At 51.4% G+C, this 19,791-nt stretch overlaps 1 protein-coding gene across 6 annotated transcripts in view; it reads right to left on the reverse strand.

Annotated features, from left to right (window-relative positions):
• Positions 1-19,791, reverse strand: part of MAP4 (microtubule associated protein 4) — a 116,875-nt gene that overhangs the window by 24,775 nt on the left and 72,309 nt on the right. For all 6 annotated transcript variants that reach the window (XM_039387355.1, XM_039387357.1, XM_039387358.1 and 3 more), the window contains one exon: positions 92-192. In XM_039387355.1, the coding sequence (XP_039243289.1) occupies positions 92-192 (101 nt within the window). The remainder of the gene's footprint in view (positions 1-91; positions 193-19,791) is intronic.

Genomic DNA, 19,791 nt, shown 5'->3' on the forward strand with positions numbered 1-19,791 from the left:
AACAGAACCTGGGTTGGCACAGCTGAGGAAGCAGAAAAGCTGGCAAATGAAACCCATGGAAGTGGAGACACTGAACGTGGAATGGTCCTACCTTGGTCTTCTTCTCCGGGCTGGGAGGAAGCTCCTTGTTGGGAGGAGCTGTGATGTCGTTCCCTGTCACAGCTTCCGCTGGTTTGGGCTCCTCTGGTTTCACTGCAGGGGAAGGAAGGGACACTTTGTAAGTCTGAGCTTTTTTTAATTATATACATATATATATTTTTAGTTTATCATCATTCAACACAGCAGCAGGAGGAGAGAGAAATGTGACAGCTACAGGTTGGTGTTTCAGGGAAATTTCCCCAAGCCCAGAATTCCTGTAGGAAGAAAGATCTTCCCTGTAATGGGCCAGGTTCATCCACATGCCATTAGCATCCAATTTCTCCTGTTATTCCAGTGGGAAAAGCCGGACAGCAGATGAAGGAAACCTGTGGTTTAATTCAAATAGCAAATCTCCCCACCTTTCAAACTATTAAAATTGATTCTTGGAATGTTAATGGTGAAGTTCTGACCTCTTCCAGGTTTTACACTATGACTTATCCCAAAGGGGGGTTCTGTTTCCAACTACCCCTGTTGTTAGGGCTGCTTCTTCTGGAACTTTCTCCTGCCCTCCATGAGCAGGGAGGATTCCTGGGAAGGGAGCTGGACTGACAACGGGAAAGGTCACACAGGGAAATGGGAAATGGGAAATGGGAAAGGGAGCCCAGCTCTGGGGAACAACAGCAGGAGGCCCCGGAGATGCTGCCAGGGCTGGAGCCCCTCTGCTCTGGAGCCAGGCTGGGAGAGCTGGGGGGGTTCCCCTGGAGAAGAGAAGGCTCCAGGGAGAGCTGAGAGCCCCTGGCAGGGCCTGAAGGGGCTCCAGGAGAGCTGGAGAGGGACTGGGGACAAGGGATGGAGGGACAGCACACAGGGAAGGGCTTCCCACTGCCAGAGGGCAGGGATAGATGGGATATTGGGAAGGAATTCCTGGCTGGGAGGGTGGGGAGGCCCTGGCACGGGTTGCCCAGAGAAGCTGTGGCTGCCCCATCCCTGGAAGTGTATTCCAGGACTTCCAGGGAAGCAGGAACATGGAGCTCCCAGTCCAACACACGTGGATCCCACTGACCCTCGTTAGTGTGGAAACCCCTGTCCCAGATTCCCTATAAATGGCTTTAACCCCCAGTTCCCAGCTGGGTTGCTGTGCAGCTGCACTGCTCTGGGCTCCCTTCCCCTGCAATTCCTGGGGCATTGGGATTTTAGGAAGGCACAAACAACCCATCCCAAATTCCTGCACACCCCCCCCATCATCTGGGGATTAAATCCAAGTGTTATCTGTGCTGGATGGGGCTTTTTATAACCACCCAACAGACTGTGACACACTGAGGGCCCACCAGAGCACACAGTGACAACTCCAACAGCAAACAAGTTGTTTTCCACATCTTTCCAAAATTACTATTTATATTTCACATTTTCTTGCTTGTCAGTCTTGACAGGAGCATCTGAATTCTGGTACCAAACAGCAAATAAAATAAAGCCATGCCTCCCACCCACCCCAGCAGGATGGGCTGGCTGTTGTTATTATTTATTTCCCTGACTCCAGGAGAAGTTCAGGAGCCTTTTTTCCCTTGCATTGCATCAGCCTCTTCCTATCCATTTATCTTCTAAGTTTTGCAGTGCTGGGTTGAGCAGCCAGAACACACAAAAAAGGCTTGGGAAGGAAAAAAAAAGGAGCAAAATGTATGGCCTGGACATGTGTTTGATTCAAAATGTATTCATATATTTATAGACATACAAACTATATATATATATTTATATATATTCAAATTCTGAAGAATTATCCATGTTCACCTGGAAAACCCCCTGTTTCTGTAGCTAACCTGTACTGGCTCCTCTCTGCTTGGTTTCTCCCCTGCATTTCAATAACCCTTCACGTTCTCCCCCATTTCACCTGCCAGCTCCACCCACAGCAGGGTCAGAAGGAGCAGTTGTTGTCAGTGGTTCTCAGCAACAACCTCCCGTCCATTCCCCTCTCCCTGCTCCCAGAAACTGCTCCTCTGGAATCCTGCCAGTCTCAAACATCCCAGACATCAAGGTGCCTTTCCCTCTGCTGGAATTTACCTTTCAGGTACTGCCTGTCATTAATTATTTCAGCTAATTCAGCAGCAACACTAAACCTCCTGCTGATGATAAAGCACAGCATCCACACCACGAATTCACTGGCTCAGGGAATGCTCCTCAAAACCCTCAGCTTCCAAAGGTCCAGGATTTAAACTCCAGCAGCTTCCACACTTTCTGAGCCAATCTGAATTTCACGGGACTTCACGTTAATAGAAAGTGAATTAGAAACAGGGCAGGCCAAGGGGGAATGGCTTCCCACTGCCAGAGGGCAGGGTTAGGTGGGATAGTGGGAAGGAATTCCTGGCTGGGAGGGTGGGGAGGCCCTGGCACAGGTTGCCCAGAGAAGCTGTGGCTGCCCCTGGATCCCTGGAAGTGTCCAAGGCCAGGCTGGATGGGGCTTGGAGCAACCTGGGCTGGCAGGGGGTGGAATGAGATGATCTTTAAGGTCCCTTCCCAAACCCAAGCCATTCTGGGACTTTATGAACCTAGATGATGATGATGATGATGATGATGATGATGATGATGGTAATAATAAATCCAGGGGAGCAGGGTAGGGAACTTCCCTCCTTCAGGGGCTGTAATTCAGGCTCCTTCTCTCACAGCCTCTGACATTCCAGGGTACACAACCCTGTACAATTCCCCAGGGATTACAGAAGGGTAGTTCTGGGGTTTGACAGTCATTTGCCTCAATATGTCCCAGCCCAATGTGCTCATCAGGACATTTGCTTTCATTCATGGTTTAATTACGAGGGTGTTCGCCGAGCAGAGAACTGGGACCATTTCCTAGTTACAGGGAATATTGGGAAGGGCTGCCAAACCTTAATCAAATTTGTTCATTAGTCTGAAAGAATAATTTAAGAGACTTTTCAGTTTGCTTGTTCCCCCAAGCTTGGCAACAACCCCCTGAGAGATATTTCAAAGGCATTTTGTTGGGAGCTGCAGCAGGGGCCGGGCTCCTCCTGCTCCTCCTGGTGTTCGGTGAGGGGGAAAATTCAGCTGAGCTGAGTCAGCACCTGGGACTGAATTACTCCTGAGGGAAAGGGGCTTGAAGGAGACAGGGAAGGACATTCCCATCTGGATCTTCCAGGCTGACTCCAAGGCATAACCCTGTCACCAGGTACTTTCCCCTGCTGTTACTCACTGCAAGCGGCACCGCGCCGTTGGCACATCCATCCCCATCCCAATTCCTCACCATTCCCTGCTCTCTAAACATGATTTTAATGGTGAAAATACAACTTTTGGGGGTGTCTCAGCTCACAGTTCCACGAGGCACCTCTGCTTCACAATTTCTAAGAGCAACACTGGAGGAAATGATTTGTGTCATTGGTGGGGCCCCGGCACAGGTTGCCCAGAGAAGCTGTGGATGCCCCTGGATCCCTGCAAGTGCCCAAGGTTGGACGGGGCTTGGAGCAACCTGGGAGAGTGGAAGGTGTCCCTGCCTGTAGCAGGAGGTGGAACTGGATGGGTTTTAAGGTCCCTTCCAACCCAAACCCTTGTGGAATTCTATCTGGAAATGCACCAGAGAGAACAAACAGGCCAGTTCTGAGAAAATGCCCGAAGACACCTGTCCTGCCCATCCAAGATAATTGGTGCTTTCTGTGTTTTCCTTGGCAAAGTTTCTGCAGGAGGAGTTTGGCACTGGTGGGTACAAGCCTTGCTGTCACACCAGAGCCTTCTCTTCTAAAACTCTGCTCAAATTCAGCAACACTCCCTGGGAAGATCCCACCCCAGAGCTGGACCCTCTTGCTGGTTGAACCCCCGCCTTGGCCACGCTCCCCGGTCCAGCTCCTGGTGCTTCCCAGGCTGCACCCACACCATCCCCAGCCTCCAGCCAGCTCTTCCAGGTTCCTTTGGGGACAGAGCTGAGCAAACCAAGACCTGCAGGAAGTTGCAGGCAGCAGAAACCAGGTTCCTCCCCTGGAGCAGCTGTGATGGAACGCTCACGGCCAAGGTTGGCCACCCCAGCCCTGCCCAACCCTCCCTGAGCTGTAGGATCACACAGCCAGAAAGGAGCCAAAGCACCAAAAACTTCACTTGGCAAAGGCCCAACAGAGCCAGCGAGCTAAAAAGCCTAATTTCAAAATAAATTTGTCACCAGAAAGCAGATATTTGCTGCTGCTGGATGAAGAACCCAGCAAACAAGACCATGTGGGTTTTGGCTCAAACCAGAGTCAGAGAGAGTAAGACTCAGAATAAATAAGTAGTGGTGATTTTTCAGAATAAATAGTAAAAATGGGATGATCTGTGCTAAAACTACGCTCAGAGAAATAAGATTTAGCTCCTTCTGACGAAAGGGAACAACAGGCTTCCTACAGATCTGAAAAATGATGGAAAATAGAACTCTGACGTTTGTCTTGTTCGAGCAGAGGGAGCCATAAAAAACCCACTAATGAGGAAATTTGTAATTCTGCCTCCAAGAGCCAAGTTCCAATAAACACTGTGACGCACACAAAGCATGTGGAGCAGGGACAGGCTCCAGAGAGGCAACTCAGCCCCATTTGGGGGCATCAGCAGCCACCTGTAACGAGAACTCCGGTATCTGAGGAGACCCTTAACAGGTTTTATCCTTCAGTTCTTACTTCTCTAAACGCTGCCACTCTCTAGGTGGCTCCTCCCAGCAGGTGAGGTACCTTTAGAAGAAATACAACATGAAATGAAGCAATTAAAGTGGGTGATGTGAAGGTTTTGAGGATATAATTTTCCCCCAAAAGACCAGAGAGAAGAACAGCTACTTTATCAACTGCAGGGAAGCCCAAAGGGTTCCTCCAAGGCTCAACATTAAACAGACTCTCTATTATTTCCTTAAAGCTTCCCTGTCTGGAAGTGAGTCTCTCCAAAGTTTCCTGTTCAGCACCAACATTGCTCAAAAGAGCAACATCCAAGGAGGCTTCGAGCACATCCTGCAAGTCAAGCACAGAATTGTGGAGGTGGGAAAGTCCTCTCAGACCATGGAGTCCAACCACCCCCAGCACTGCCAAGGCCACCACTGACCATGTCCCCAAGTGTCACACCCACAGGGCTTTGAAATCCCTCCAGGGATGGGGACTCCACCCCTGCCCTGCCCCATCCCTGGAGGGGTCTGGGCTAGTGGGAGGTGTCCCTGCCCATGGCAGGGGGTGGAATGAGATGATCTTTGAGGTCCCTTCCCACCCAAACCATTCTGGAATTCTGTGAATCCAGCTCTCCACCTGCATGGACATCCACGAGGTGACATGGCATCACTGATGGGCTGCAAGGGACCTCAGAGGTCACCAGCCCAACCCGTCACCCAAAGCAGGTCCCAGCAGAGCAGCTCCCTACAGCCATTCCCACGGCATTCCCAAAGATCAGGAAGAGCTACCTCAGTGTGAGGGAGGTCAACACCTGGAAGGGGCTCTCAGAGACTGCAAGGTCTCCATCCATGGGGACACTCAGACCTGGAGGGACACACCTGGCCCTGATCTGCTCCCCTGTGGACCTGAGTGGAGGTTCACACCCTTCCAGTCCAAGTGACTCCGTGTTACAGCTGCACAGAGGAGGGAGCCCACCATGGCCACGATTCAGCCATCGGGTTCTTGAAGCCAAATCCTCATTATAAATAACTATAAATAGTCTTCCTAGCCATAAGGAGAAAAAAAACCCCATCCCACTCCTCCAAAATGATCTCTCTCCCCATCCTGTGACTTCCAGTATGGAAACAACCTTCCTGTCCAGCAGCTTTTCAGCCCATGTAGCCATTCCACATTGGAATGACAGGACCAGGCAGGTTGGAAGGGATGGCTGGAGGTCACTGAGCCCAATCCCACACTCCAATTACATCACACTGCTCAGGGTTTATTCAGCCACACTCTGAGCATCCTCCAAGGGTGGAAATTCTGCATCCTGGGGCTTCTCCCCCAGTATCTGATTAACCTCATGGTAAAAAAGTGAAGGATAACATCTCCCAGCTCACAAATTCCTGGCAGAAGATGTTTTACAGCTTCGCTGTGAATCCCTCACAAGTCACCCAGCGCCGTTTGCTTTCATCTGCTGCTGCTATTTCTGTTGGATGACCCACATTCTTATCCTGGAAAAACAGAACTGTCTTCTCCTGTTCACAACTCTCATGTCATTGATGACTCTGTGGACAGCAACACAACCTCCTCCCTCCCCAACCCTCCCTCCCTCCCAGGCTACAGAGCCTGAGTTTCTTTGGCCCTTCCCTGGGTGAGAGTCTCCAACACGATGTTTTATTTATCATATTTCTAATTATACAGAGCCTTGCTGAGGCAGATTGTGGATTGACACATTGTGCTCAAATGCAAGCACATGGAATCAAGCAGTCATGGAATGGTTTGGGTTGGAAGAGACCTTAAAGCTCATCCAGTGCCACCCCCTGTCAGGGACAGGGACACCTTCCACCAGCCCAGGTTGCTCCAAGCCCCGTCCAACCTGGCCTTGGACACTTCCAGGGATCCAGGGGCAGCCACAGCTTCTCTGGGCAACCTGGGCCAGGGCCTCCCCACCCTCCCAGCCAAACATTCCTTCCCAATATCTCACCTGAATTTCCCCTTTTTCTGTCTGAAAGGATTTATAAACTGATACATTTTTTTCTATTCTGTTCTCCCTTCCTTTCTGAATTCCTCCAACTCCACGTGCTGAAGGAAAGGCACACAAAAGCATCCTTATGCCACCTCCAGCCCATGAATGCAGTACAGAAGCAAACCCTGCAGGGTCCCAGCTCTGTGGGGTGATGCTGGAAGCCTGGAGGGAGCGAACACAAACCTTCAGCCTCCCTGAGCCCTTCACCATCAGTTTGTGTAACAGCTCCTGGGAAAGCTGCTGCTGTGTGTGAAAAAACCCCAAACAGGCACTAAATCTGAAAAAGCTTTACTCTTTGTGTTCCCTGGAGGAGTACAATGAGAAAAAAGCACTTATAAAAATGCACCCATGAGGACCTTTTTAAACTGAAACCCTGTTCCTGCACTGTTTTATAAATCATGGCACTCAGCAGAAATGTGGGCAGGTATTTCTCCAAACACTGAGGAGCAGCTTAGTCAGGGATAAGCATTCCCAAAAATCCATCCTCCATGTCAAAAGGAGCAGGTGAAGACTGCAGTAGAACACATTTTGGGCTTGAAACAGCCCAAGAAAACAGAAAAAGTACTCGTGTTCTCTAGCCCTGAGGTGAGCAGAAGCTCAAGGACGGCAGTGGCTCCGTCCTGAGCAGCTCCAAGACTTCCAGGGTTGTTCCATCCTTTCTCCCTATCCAGAGGGTGGTTGGCACTGCCCAGGCTCCCCAGGGCAGTGGGCACGGCCCCAAGGCTGCCAGAGCTCCAGGAGGGTTCGGACACTGCTCTGAGGGACAGGGGGGGATTGTTGGGGTGTCTGTTCAGGGCCGGGGGGGGGACTGCCCCCTTTTCCAGCTCAGGATATTCCATGATTCCCTTCTCCCCTTTATTAGAGTGTTTCTGTGGGCACTGGGGTCTGTCTGCCCTGAGCCCCCTGCCCTGCCCTGTGCCCCTGGGGGAGGTACCTGCCTTTCCAGGGCTGGTTTCACCTCCCTTGCCCCCGGGGCTGAGCCGGTCACCGAAGGGGACCCGCAGCTGCCTCCCAACGTGCACCAGGGCAGGCACTCATCCCCAGATCCCCACCAGGGATATTTAGCAGGCTAAGCTGAACTAAAACATCATTCAATGAAACAGCTCCATAATTCTCATCGGGATTAGAGTCATCAGCTGAAAATCCATTAAGAGAAATAGATTAAGCAATAAGGCAATGACCATCTTTATCTTTACTCTCCCTCTTGAACGTAAACAACCCCAGAAACAAAACCAGCCCGTGCTGGGGAGGCACCAGCTCCTTCTTCTTCCCCCATCACCACCCTGAAGGAGCCGCTTCACCCCAACAGTCACCCCCAAACAAAGCCTGGCTGTTTAAGGCTCTGAGACAAAAATATCTACAAATACAACAAATCCCCGTTCGAGCAGAAATACAACCCTGAGCTGCTTCCTCCCCTCCAGAAAAGGCTAAATAAAACATCTCCTGCTTGACCCAAATACAGAGGAGCTCAGCATTTTATTTACCACCAAATGCAGCTCAATCAACATGTACATTTTAACTCATCATCCAGAACTGAGGAATAAACCAGATGTCCTCTTCGCCTGCATCTTGTAAACCCAAGACTCCAGCCTTGTTAAGATCCTGTTTTTTCCCCAGCAAGGAAAATCCTAAATCAGAACTTGTTCTTCTAGAACAACCCATAGTACTTTCCATATTTATCTCACAGGGCATGAACTGAAACCAAACAGCTGTTTCAAGTAACACCTCCCCATCAAACTGAAACCAGCAGCAAAACCACACCGGGAACAGAAGCTGTTTCAGAGGGGATGTCAGGTGGGAGCAGGGAAGAAACAGCCTGAATTTGTACTTCAGGCTGTCCCTAAAGCTGGTCTGAACATGAGGAAACCTCTGAGAGTTTTGGCAGTGCTTGGGCCAGGGGACACCCGGGGTATGTCCACAGAATTCAGAGAAACCCAGACTGGTTTGGGTGGGAAGGGACCTCAAAGCTCATCTCATTCCACCCCCTGCCATGGGCAGGGACACCTTCCACCAGCCCAGGTTGCTCCAAGCCCCGTCCAACCTGGCCTTGGACACTTCCAGGGACCCAGGGGCAGCCACAGCTTCTCTGGGCAACCTGTGCCAGGGCCTCCCCACCCTCCCAGCCAGGAATTCCCTCCCAATATCCAACCTAAATTTATCCTCTTTCAGCTTAAACCATTCCCCCTTGTCCTGTCCCTCCAAGCCTTTGTCCAAAGTCCCTCTCCAGCTTTTCAGTATCTGAAGGCACAAAGCTGCTCTTCCACACTGCTCAAGATGCAAAATAATGCCAGTCCTGTCTCGGGACACTTAAACACAAAGATGCCACAGAGGACCCAACCAGTCCAAGGCCCAGTTCCTGTGTCTCACCCGATTCCAGCCTGGCACAGAGCTGGGCTGAGTGTCCTTCTAACCCTCACATCAGCTGACACACCCCTGGCCCTGGCCCTGCAGCCCAGCAGCTGATACACCTTTACACCATGAGGGACCCACCCAGAGAAATTCCCACTATTTAAGCCCTGCCACGCTTGGCACCTCAAGTTTGCAGCAGGAATTCCCAGGGATGAGCAGTGCACGGCCTTGGCCAACCTATTTCTGCTGCTGAACACCTCCCTGCTCTCCTCATCCCTGTGCCCAGAGGAAGGGGGAGAGGAAGGATGGAGGATGTGCTGTGAAACACTGGTTTGAAGGTCGTGTCCCTCAGAAACCCAGAGGGTTTGACATTTCTGAGAAAACACAGGGGGACAGGGAACCAGGGACCCCCTGACTGACCTAGAGATTACAGTACCTTCAGCATCAGTCTGAAACTCAGCCCCTGAGAAATGCCAACATTTATTTCATACTTAGGGCTGAACACACACACCCCAAGTAAGATTTTCCAGCGACCCATCACCAGCCCCTTCATCTTCCCCTCTTTCCTGAAATCATTTCTGCCTTTTCTGCCTCGTGTCAGCTCCTTATGAGGTAGCTGGGTTGATATTCCTAATCCCATAATTAACTTTAATTGTTGCAAACCTGGGGCCAGGGGCTCTCACAGCCTCACTCATGCTGGGAGCCTCAGATTCTGTGTTCACCCTCAGCACAAAGTGTTTTCCCAAAAAAGACCCTGCAGGAGAGTCAGGAGTTACACTGGACTTCGCTCATGGGTTATAAAGAAATGGGAGTGGGAAAACCAAGAGCAATTTCTGATGCACACACTGAGCTGGGGAGTGACAGAGGTGACAGATCCAACCTGGGGGGTCCAGCAGAGCTGGAATTCCTGGTGCTTCAGAGCAGAAAATGTTTCCAGGAAATGAAGGGGGGAAGAGGAAAGGCAGAGGGTGAAGGGGGTGGGGAAGGACAGAGCTTAGGGCAGGTGGGGACAAGGTACAAATAAATGTGCAGGGACTCACACACAGCTCACAGGAACCAAACCAAAGCTGTCCTTGGTGCTGGGGAGAACCTGCAGTGATTCCTGGGGGACTGAGGGCCAGGGCAGGTCCTGGGCTCAGCTCTGAGCAGGACTAATCTGCAGCAGGATCTCCTGGCTTAAAATACCCGTCGTGGGCACGCGAGAGGTTTGACTGGGAAAACCTTTTTAGGCTGAAATTAAACCAAATGTGCCATCACTGCATGAGCTTCAAGGCCCCTTTTGACCCAAAGCATCCCAGGATTCTGTGATGCCACTGATACCCAACTACCTGCAAGAAAGAAATGTTTTATGTGCAATTCTAGGCCACCTTAAAAAAACCGAAAGTAGAAGGTGTTTAGGGAAAAACTCCCTAAGCCTGGGTGGGTAGAACCAGGCAAGTCTGCTTTAGCTGGAGATACCATTCCAATGATTGGAATCAGGTTGGAACCAATTCTTTAAAGAATTTTTTAGGATGAAAAAAGTGACAAAATTTGTTACTCCGGATCCAATTGCCAAGTTCAGAATGAGCAGCCAGAATGGGCAGAAAAAGAGAGGAATTAATAAAAAACAGGAAAAGATCTCTTTCTATCAGATAAAATCGATCCAAAATTGGCCACTTTGGACTGGATGGAGACCTGGAAGGTGAAAGCCAGCACTGAGGCAGCAGAAGCTGCTGAGGATACCAGGGGTAACTGTGCCCAGAATAAATGCAAAGGACAGGTTTAACATCAGCTCCAGCTTCCAGGCAGCACTGCCTGCTTGCAGGAGTTATTCCTATTATAACCACCTCTCTGCTGATCAACAGGACAGGAAAAAACCCTCAGCACAGAAAGTCTGAAAGCTTTGCAGAAATGTCTGAGGAGCTTCTGCCTGGTTCCTCCTGCATTCCAGAAATTCTCTCTTAACTGCACACATAGAAAGCAAAGAAAATATTTATTTGCGTTTACTGCTTTGTTTGCTTCCAGGAGAAGATAAATTCAGAGATTCCTAAGGGTGAAAAATTAAAGAGAGTAAAAAAGAAGTTACAGTTCTATGATATTCATGCCCAGGAGGGCCCCTGAGTGCTCTGCCAGCTCAGCTATGACCATATCAGCACACTCAGACCTGTGGTCATAAGGACAGCAACAAGCTTTTAAAATAAAGATTGTGAGAGGAAAAATTTGAAACCTAAATGCTGAACAAACCCTTGGCAACAGGAATGAGCCATCTGCAAAGCCCAGCCCAGGCACAGCACCCCGAGCACTCCCATCTCTCCGTGACCTTTCCATCCATCACTGATGCTCAGCCCCGCTGGGGAAAACATGTCCACCCTCTTCAGATGAGCTTTTCAATGCTCTTCTGACTTAAAGATCCCACAGACCTCTGTTTTGGAGCAGCTGCCTCTTGAGCTGGACAGAATTCACCAGCCAAGCCAAGCTGGGGTTCCTACTTGCCCAAAATGGGAACCCCGTTGCTGGTTTGCTTCCTTGCAGTTAAACCTCAGTGGCAGAGCAAGTGCTGGCAAGTCCCACCACCCCAAAAAACCTGGGGCAGGAAAGGTGTCACCAAACCCCACCACCCCAAAAAACCTGGGGTATGAAAGGTGTCACCAAACCCCACCACCCCAAAAAACCTGGGGCATGAAAGGTGTCACCAAACCCCACCACCCCAAAAAGCCTGGGGCATGAAAGGTGTCACCAAACCCCACCACCCCAAAAAACCTGGGGCATGAAAGGTGTCACCAAACCCCACCACCCCAAAAAACCTGGGGCATGAAAGGTGTCACCAAACCCCACCACCCCAAAAAACCTGGGACACGAAAGGTGTCACCAAACCCCACCACCCCAAAAAATCTGGGGCATGAAAGGTGTCACCAAACCCCACCACCCCAAAAAACCTGGGGCATGAAAGGTGTCACCAAACGCCACCACCCCAAAAAACCTGGGACACAAAAGGTGCCACCAAACCCCACCACCCCAAAAAACCTGGGGCATGAAAGGTGTCACCAAACCCCACCACCCCAAAAAATCTGGGAAATGAAAGGTGTGCACAAACACAGTAATTCCTGGTTTTTTCTGCTCCACATTTGCTGCTGACATCATTTCACTCCTGTCATGTTTCAGTTCTCAAGACACTCAAGACCCTCCAACATTTAAACACCAAACCGAGCCCCGGTGAACCACAAACACCACACGGGGCTGGTGGAGCCCGAGCCAACACGTGCCCATGTGCCTCATCCAAACCTCACCCCAGCTCCAGCCAGGACCTCCCTGTGACCACCACAGGAGACCTGACGGGTCCCTCCTGCCTGAGAGGACCTGACAGCTCAGCTCAGGCTCCAGAGGACCCACGCCTGCCCCCCGTGAGGTGCCACCCAAGTGCCACAGCTCCGTCTCACGGCTGCCACGGCCACTCAAACTCTGCCCATCCAGCAAGGAACAAGGGAACACTGGGATGATGGAGAGGGGAGAAGGTCCCCATCCTGAACACCCCGTCCCTGGCAGCCTCCAAGGCCAGGCTGGACAGGGCTTGGAGCAACCTGGTCTAGTGGGAGGTGGAACGAGATGAGTTTTAAGGTCCCTTCCAACCCAAACCCTCCTGGGATTCTGGGATGAGGTGAGACACGCTGGCACTCCAGAGAGGGGAGGTTTGTACTGCCCAAACCTCCTTCTACAGCTCTCCAGCCACGAGACCTGCAAACTGAAGCACCTTGGGGAAATGATTAGAGGGAAGTAAACCCTAATTAGGCGCAGGGAGTGATTAGTGCCAGCCGGGTGAAGGACGGTGACCAGAGGCCGGCGTGGGCAGCGGGAGCCGCCCGAGTGACCATGGGGTGTCACTCACACACCACGGAACCAGAGGAGAACTAATCCACGGGCAGCAGAGACTGCCCTTGCCCTGCTCAGCTCAGCAACCCCAATTCAGAGGTTTGGAGCTCTACCTGCGCTCACACCCCTCTCCACACACCCCTCTCCACACAGCCCTCTCCACACACCCCTCTCCACACCCCCCTCTCCACACCCCCCTCTCCACACACCCCTCTCCACACCGGGGCTTTACTCTCCCCTCTCAGCACGACAGCTCATTATCCTTCCCATTTAACATCCATCCTCCGAGGCAAATCCTCTGAGGGTTTAGCAAACCAGCCACAAAAGGAGCCATTGGATGCAAAACCCCTCATGCAAATCTTTTGTCTTTATCCCCTGACACGTTCTCCTTCCTCTCCCCGTGCACAGCTCCCGTTAATGCGGGCGACAGACAAAGGACAGACACCATCCTCGCATCCAAAATCTGGGAAAAAAGCAGGTTTATTGCTGGCTGAAGCTGGCAAGAGGGACAGAGATGTTGTTCCAGGCGGGAGAACAAAGATTAACTACTATTCTCACAGATTTTAAATCCGGGAAGAGTGAGCTCATACATCACAGCACTATTGAAACAACAACCCACCGAACACAACAAGCTGCTATTGACCCTCGGAATGGGAAAAGCTCCACTGAAACGGGGGGTTTGGGGAAGAGGTTCCAGAAAGTGACAGGGAAATTCCACTTCCAATTCCAGCACAGGGACGAGCTTAACTCTGTAAATCACTGCACCCATCACTCCTGCTGCTCCCCTCACACAGAAATCCCAAAAGGTGCCAAAGGCTTACGGGGAAAAGCACAATTTGCAGATTTTTTCTGGCACGGGTTGAAAGGTTTGAACTTTGACATGGCCCCGGCTCTAACAAAACAGCTTGTGATCAGAGGGTACCTCTGCTCCTGGGGGCTGTGGCAGGACGGTGCCCAAAAGAGACCGGCGCGGATCCCCGTGGATGCCACAGATTTTGGATCTACCGGTCAGGTTTGGGACCCCAACAAGCAACTAACAGCCGGTGCTGCAAGGGAAGCCGTGCAGGCAGCCAGGCAATAACTTGTCACGTTCCCCCTCCATTTTCATCTATCTGGAAACCCAGGCTTTGTTCCACCCCCCGGCTGAGGACCGTGCCGCTCTCCCGGCTGTCCCGAGCCGCCCACCCTGCGCCTCCGGGCTCTAAAGTCACTCGGTCGCTTCCCAGCTCCTGCCTGCTCACTGCCCAGGGAGGTAAAAATTAGTAACATACCATCACGTGGTAAATCTCCTTGCTTGGGAGCCGGGGAGCTCTGCACATTGCTGACCTGGATTTCTTTTCTTTCCGGAGGAGCCGTTTTGCCGGGTTCCACCTCGGCGCCTTTGCCTTTGGGGGAATCGAAGCCCCCGGTGGCTCCATCGGCGGCATTTCTCTTCTCCTTCTTCCCCGCCGCCTCCTCCCTCTCTTTGTCCTGGCTGCCGATCTCAGGGATTTGCTCCAGCTTGCTCTGGTAGACGCTCGGGCTGCCCAGGTCTTTCTTCCCCGAGTTGCCGCCGCCGTTCCACTCCTCTCTCTTCTTGGCCGCCGGCTCCTCGGCCGGCAGGGACTGGTGCTGCCTCCCGTCCAGGCTGGGCAGCCCTGCTCGGCTCTGCTCGGCGCCCGAGCCGCAGACAGATGTTTGCTCTTCTGCCACGGTCATTGACCTCTTCATCGGGGCGCTCGGCTTCCTGGCCGTGGGGCTCGAGCTCTGGGTCAGGCTGCTATTAGGAGAGAGCAGCCCAGTGGCGACGTCTTCTCTAAGCACCGGCTCAGGGTATTTATCAGCCAGGTTAAGGGTTAGGGGCACCGACAAGTGAGAGCACTCTGACATCGCACGCCTCATCGCCTTCCTTTGGTGGGCAGCCCTGTCCAGGAAACTGCCTTCATCCTCACAGCCCAGCCTGTCCTCCATCTCCTCCTCCAGCTCGGCGCCGTTGTTGAAGTAACTACTTTTGGAGTCATCTTGGGCGAGCTCCACCGTGGTCCTCGGAGGGTCTGCCTTGGGTGCCGGTGAGGAAGGGGAGAACCCGCTCTGCCCGTAGCTGTCATTGACCACCCCAATCACACAATAGCTGGGGGCTCCATCTTTTTTCACGGCCGCTTCGTTAGACCCCGAATCCTTAGGCAGGATAGGGTGGAAATTGGGATTCCAGACACTGATTTCCTGCTCCTTCACGTATTTGCTGGGATCGCTCTCGGACACGGACAGATGGGGCAGGTTTGGCTCCGGCTGGCACTTGGTCTCCACCCCAGCCTTGCCGACTGCTTTCTCCTGATCGGTGATGGCTTCATTTTTCCCCAGCCCGGGACCGGGTTTTTCGGCTCCCGCCTGTCCCACGCGAAAATCTGTCGCTTTAGGGTTTGCAAAGTTCCCTTCCGCAGAAGGAAACGTGTCAGAAATCAGAGACCAGCTCTCAAGGTGACCCGCAGCCGCCTGGTATTTTTTGCCTTGCACCTCAATTTCTCTTTTGTCTTTCTGAGCTATTTTTAGCTCTTTGTCTAGCTTCCCTTCGAAGAAGCAGAGCTTGTCCTCATCCGTGAATCCGGCGTTCTTAACGAGCCCGTCCTTAATCGGTCCCCCCGAGTTTACATTCAAGCCAATCTCGTTAAGCTTCCCCTCGGTCCTCTGCCACTCGAATTCGGTTTTGCCGAAGTCCTTCGGGGACTCCATGAGGTGGAAGGCTTCCGAGAAGCTCTCGCCGCCCTTGCCCTTGCCCAGCTGGCTGTACTCGGAGAGCGGCTGCTTGTTGGACAGGGACATCCCGGCTGGCTCCGCGTCCTCCGGCGGCTGGAGCGGCGATGGAGCTGCCGAGCTCCGGCTGCCGGCGCCGCTGACGACACAACGTGCCCCCTGTTATTCATGACAAAACTCCTTCCTCCCCACCCCCTGCGCCGTCGCCTTCATTTGCTGCAGTCAGCCACTAGTTCAAAAGAAAACGGGCAGGTTCCATCCCTTTGTGGGAGAGCCGAGGAATTCACTCCGGACACACGGACGCCCGGCCCTGGGCACCGGCTGGGGGGGGTTTAACAGCCTCAGGGAAAGGGCTTTTCTGGGAGAAGTGTCTGAGGGGTTGTCACACATTTGGGGGAACATCCCCATCTCCTTTTGCTCTGTCCAACTCTGCTGTGATCGATGCTTTTATCAGATTAATTCCTGAGCCGCTCCAGGAACGCACAGGGACCCAGGTCAGCAATTCTCCCCGCAAACAAACCCGAAACACAACCCCCCCCCAGCCCAGCCCCGAACACCACGGCACAGAATGACCTCTTTCAGCACAAGGCCTTTGTTTTCCCTGCATTTTAATATATTCTTTTGGAGTCAACAGTGATCACAAGTCCTGCTGTAATGAGGATTTCACAATTCACAACCCCGGTCGCTCCTGCGAGCGAGAGGACAAAGCTGAAAAGGATGGAATGGGACGTGTTTGGAAAGGCCTTGGATACTGCAAGCTTGATATTCATTCTTTTTTTTTAATGGGAACATATCTTACAATATTTTTAGCTGATTTAAAGATCCCATATATCTGTGTTTTGAAACAGCTGCCTCTTGAGCCTGACAGAATTCACCAGCCAAGCCAACCCCGGGGCCCAGTTGCCCAAAATATGAATTTCATTGCCAGTTTTCCTGGTTGCAGACAGATTTTTTTTTTCTGTCATGCTTAATTTACCCCCAGCATTGCTCATTTTGTGTTGACCTGTCCCAGACCAGCCTCGACATGTCTGACATCCACCCCTGGGCCTCTGTTCCCAGCACATCCACAAGGCTCTTCTGACTGGGAGCCTTGATTTGGACACTGTTCCCCTGGTCAAACTGGGCTGGGGATTGTTTGGAAACTGCATTAGCACCGAACTGCAGATTCATCTTTTATTCTTAAGTGCCTGATGCAGATTAATCCTTGACTAAGGCAAATTTCCCTCTCTGAACCAGGGTCAGAACCCATCGACCGCTGCGGATGTCGATACGTTCCACTCGGGGAGAGAACGCTGTCCTCAGAGCTGATGGAAAAGGCCTCCCCTGCTCCAGCTGAACTGAGAGAAATGTATTTTTATCCCCAGAGCCTGCAAGTTCCTCTACGCCCCCTGAATTGAACCTGCTGTGAGAAATGCTACAATCCACACATTTATCTGCTTGTATTTAAGCTTCGGATTTAAGGCAGTGCTATATTTAAAAACAATGACTAAGGAACTGTAAGTTAGATGAATCTTTCCTGACAGCCCCTAATTAACCAGAATAGTTCCACCCACAACCTTCACTCCTCAAAGAACCTCAATGATTTTTCTCTGCTCTAAAACACTCAGAGGTGTCTTGCTGGTGGAAAATGGGCTCTCAGCTCACGGCTTGTGTTCTCCCTCCTCGCTGATGTGGGACTAATGTTTGCAAGCACTTGCTCACTCTGAAAGTACTTGTTCTGCTCCCCAGACTGGCAGACCTGGGAGTCTCTAATCCTGTGTAATTACTGTTATTCCTCCACCACTGAGTCAATCCAAACCAGGAGTTTTTTACAGGAAATCTCAATCCATCAGAGATCCCCTAAAGCACTTCCCCAGGAGCGAGGGCAGGTCTGGAGAGCTCTCTGAAACCACCCAGGGGCTTTGTATTTGATTTTTTTTTTTAAAGCAAACCATTCATAAGAGAGAAGAAAACCCTCTTTGATTTTGGGGCTGGTACCTCAGAGCCTGGGATCAGGGAAGGGACCTGCATCACTGGAGAGAAAGGCCTGACTCACACTGTCGATGGACAGCCAGGAAGAGCCACCACTGCTGCTTTATTAAATAATATTTGTTAATGCAGGAAATGAACCCTGTTCAATACCTGGGCTCCTCAGAAGCAGGAGAGTGCTTAGCCATGAAAAATCTCTAAAGTCATCTAATATTTAATCTCTCAGAACATTAATGGAGGTAATGCAGAGTTCACTCACCGAGAGCTTTTCAACCTGCCCACAGCACGCTGTTCCCTGATTCCTCCCCAGTTCCAGTGCCCCAGCCTCTACCTGCTGCCAGATTATCTTTTTTAAATCTGAATTCATTAATATTCTGCTCCCGAAGCTGTGCCATGGTGGTTGAGATTCCAGCAAGGCCAGGAGTGGCCACTCCCAAGCCGTGACCAGCAGCCCTCACAGCTTTGGGCCCAGTTGTTCCTTTGGATTCTTACAAACCCTACATTTTCTGAAGAATTACAAAGGAAACTAGTCAGTGAAGATAAGCCAGAAAGGGTGGGAGGATGTTCAGGATAAAGAGATCTTGAAAAGCAACTCAGATGATAAAGGGCTCACACTGAAGCAGAGTTGGGTTGGAAGGGTGACTTAGACACCCTGAAATTAAGCCCAACCACTGCTTTTATCCTCAGTTCAACTTTGAGGAAGATTTCACAGTCCTCAAATACCAAATCTATGGTTTCACAGTCCTTTGGGCTCTCCCCCATCTTTCAAGTCAGATAAGAGCAGTGAAATCCTTACAAGCTCTTGTCAATCAGGTCCAGCTCCTGGACATGGAGCTTCACCCACTGCCTGAAGCTTCTCACACCCTCCCAGTGGTGAGACAGGACCTGTTTCATGGGGAGGAAGGGTATGTTTTCCCTGTTCACATCCTCTTATCACCATTAAACCCTGTCTTTTCCTGCAGGTCCAGCTGACACAAATCAGCCTGGCAGGGACACCGAGCACCCTCAGCCCAGATCATCCCAGCACCAGCCAGTGGTTTATCTGAGCTGCTCAGACCTACCCTGATGCTTTTATTGTCCCCCTGCACACGATCGTTTTCCAAGGGCAGACATGCCCACAGGATCCCTGTGCCCTTCCCTGGCCTGGGCCAGGTGGAGCAGGGCCGTGCCAGCCCCCGGAGCGGGCACATCACTACACCCCACGTCACCACTAATGCCCAATCTGAGAGCTCCCAGCCTCAGCAGATGAATCAGCCTAGTGCTTCTATTTTTGCCTCACTCCTGAAGCTATTACTTATCCCTGCTAATGCCTCTGATTTTTTCTCCTTTAATCTCCCCCCATCGTTCCTGTGCAGCCTCTTGTGCTGGTTTCTAAGGCAACCTCACTTTCCAGGATGCTGAGCTCCTCCTGCCAGCAGCGGCCACATGACCTCCAATTAAGAGTTATTCCCAATAGCAGTGATCAGAGGGAGCAAACCACGAGGACACGCTCTGGGTGTCCCCAGAATTGGGATTTATCCCCTCCCTGGGCCCTGTGCTCACACACACACACGGGTTGTGCTGCTCCAAGTGCAAAACCAGCCCGACACTCCTGCTGAACTCACGCTTCACTTCATCCCACACTCTGCAAGAAGCCAGGCTGAAGGATAAAGCTGGAATATTTAGGACTCTCACCATCAGAACTTTGCACTACAAGCTTAACATTTCAAAGGTGTGGAGCTGTACAGCCCTTAAACAGCCTCATGTTTTATAGGACGGGTCATTTACAGATCAAATCCTGCTGTAGAATTTACATGGGATCCATTAAAAATCAGAGATCAGCCAAAACCAGAATTAACACACACTCAAGAGTGTTTCCAACTCGAATTATTACCAGCATTTGGTTATTGTAGGAGTATTTGACAGTGGAAAGTGAAAAGGGGCAAAGCAAACTCCACTGAATGATACACAAACCACGAACTGGCAACAACAGCCAAGAAAGATGAGACCTGGAATTCAGATTTCCCTGAAAGTTAAACTGCACCACTAAGGAAACGTGATCAGGAGTCAAGGGGGCAGAATTTGCAGCCAGAAAAGTGCATTTATTTAAATCCCAGCTTTTCTTGAAAATCCCAAGTGTCGAGGACGAGCAGGAATAGGAAATAAAGGAAGGGAATGAAACCTGGAAGTACGGCCAAGGATGGGGGTGCCAGCTCAAAGTGAGAG

The sequence above is a fragment of the Pipra filicauda genome, unplaced genomic scaffold (assembly GCF_003945595.2).
Source record: "Pipra filicauda isolate LSUMZ 115617 unplaced genomic scaffold, ASM394559v2 scaffold556_size476704_pilon, whole genome shotgun sequence".
NCBI lineage: Eukaryota > Metazoa > Chordata > Aves > Passeriformes > Pipridae > Pipra > Pipra filicauda.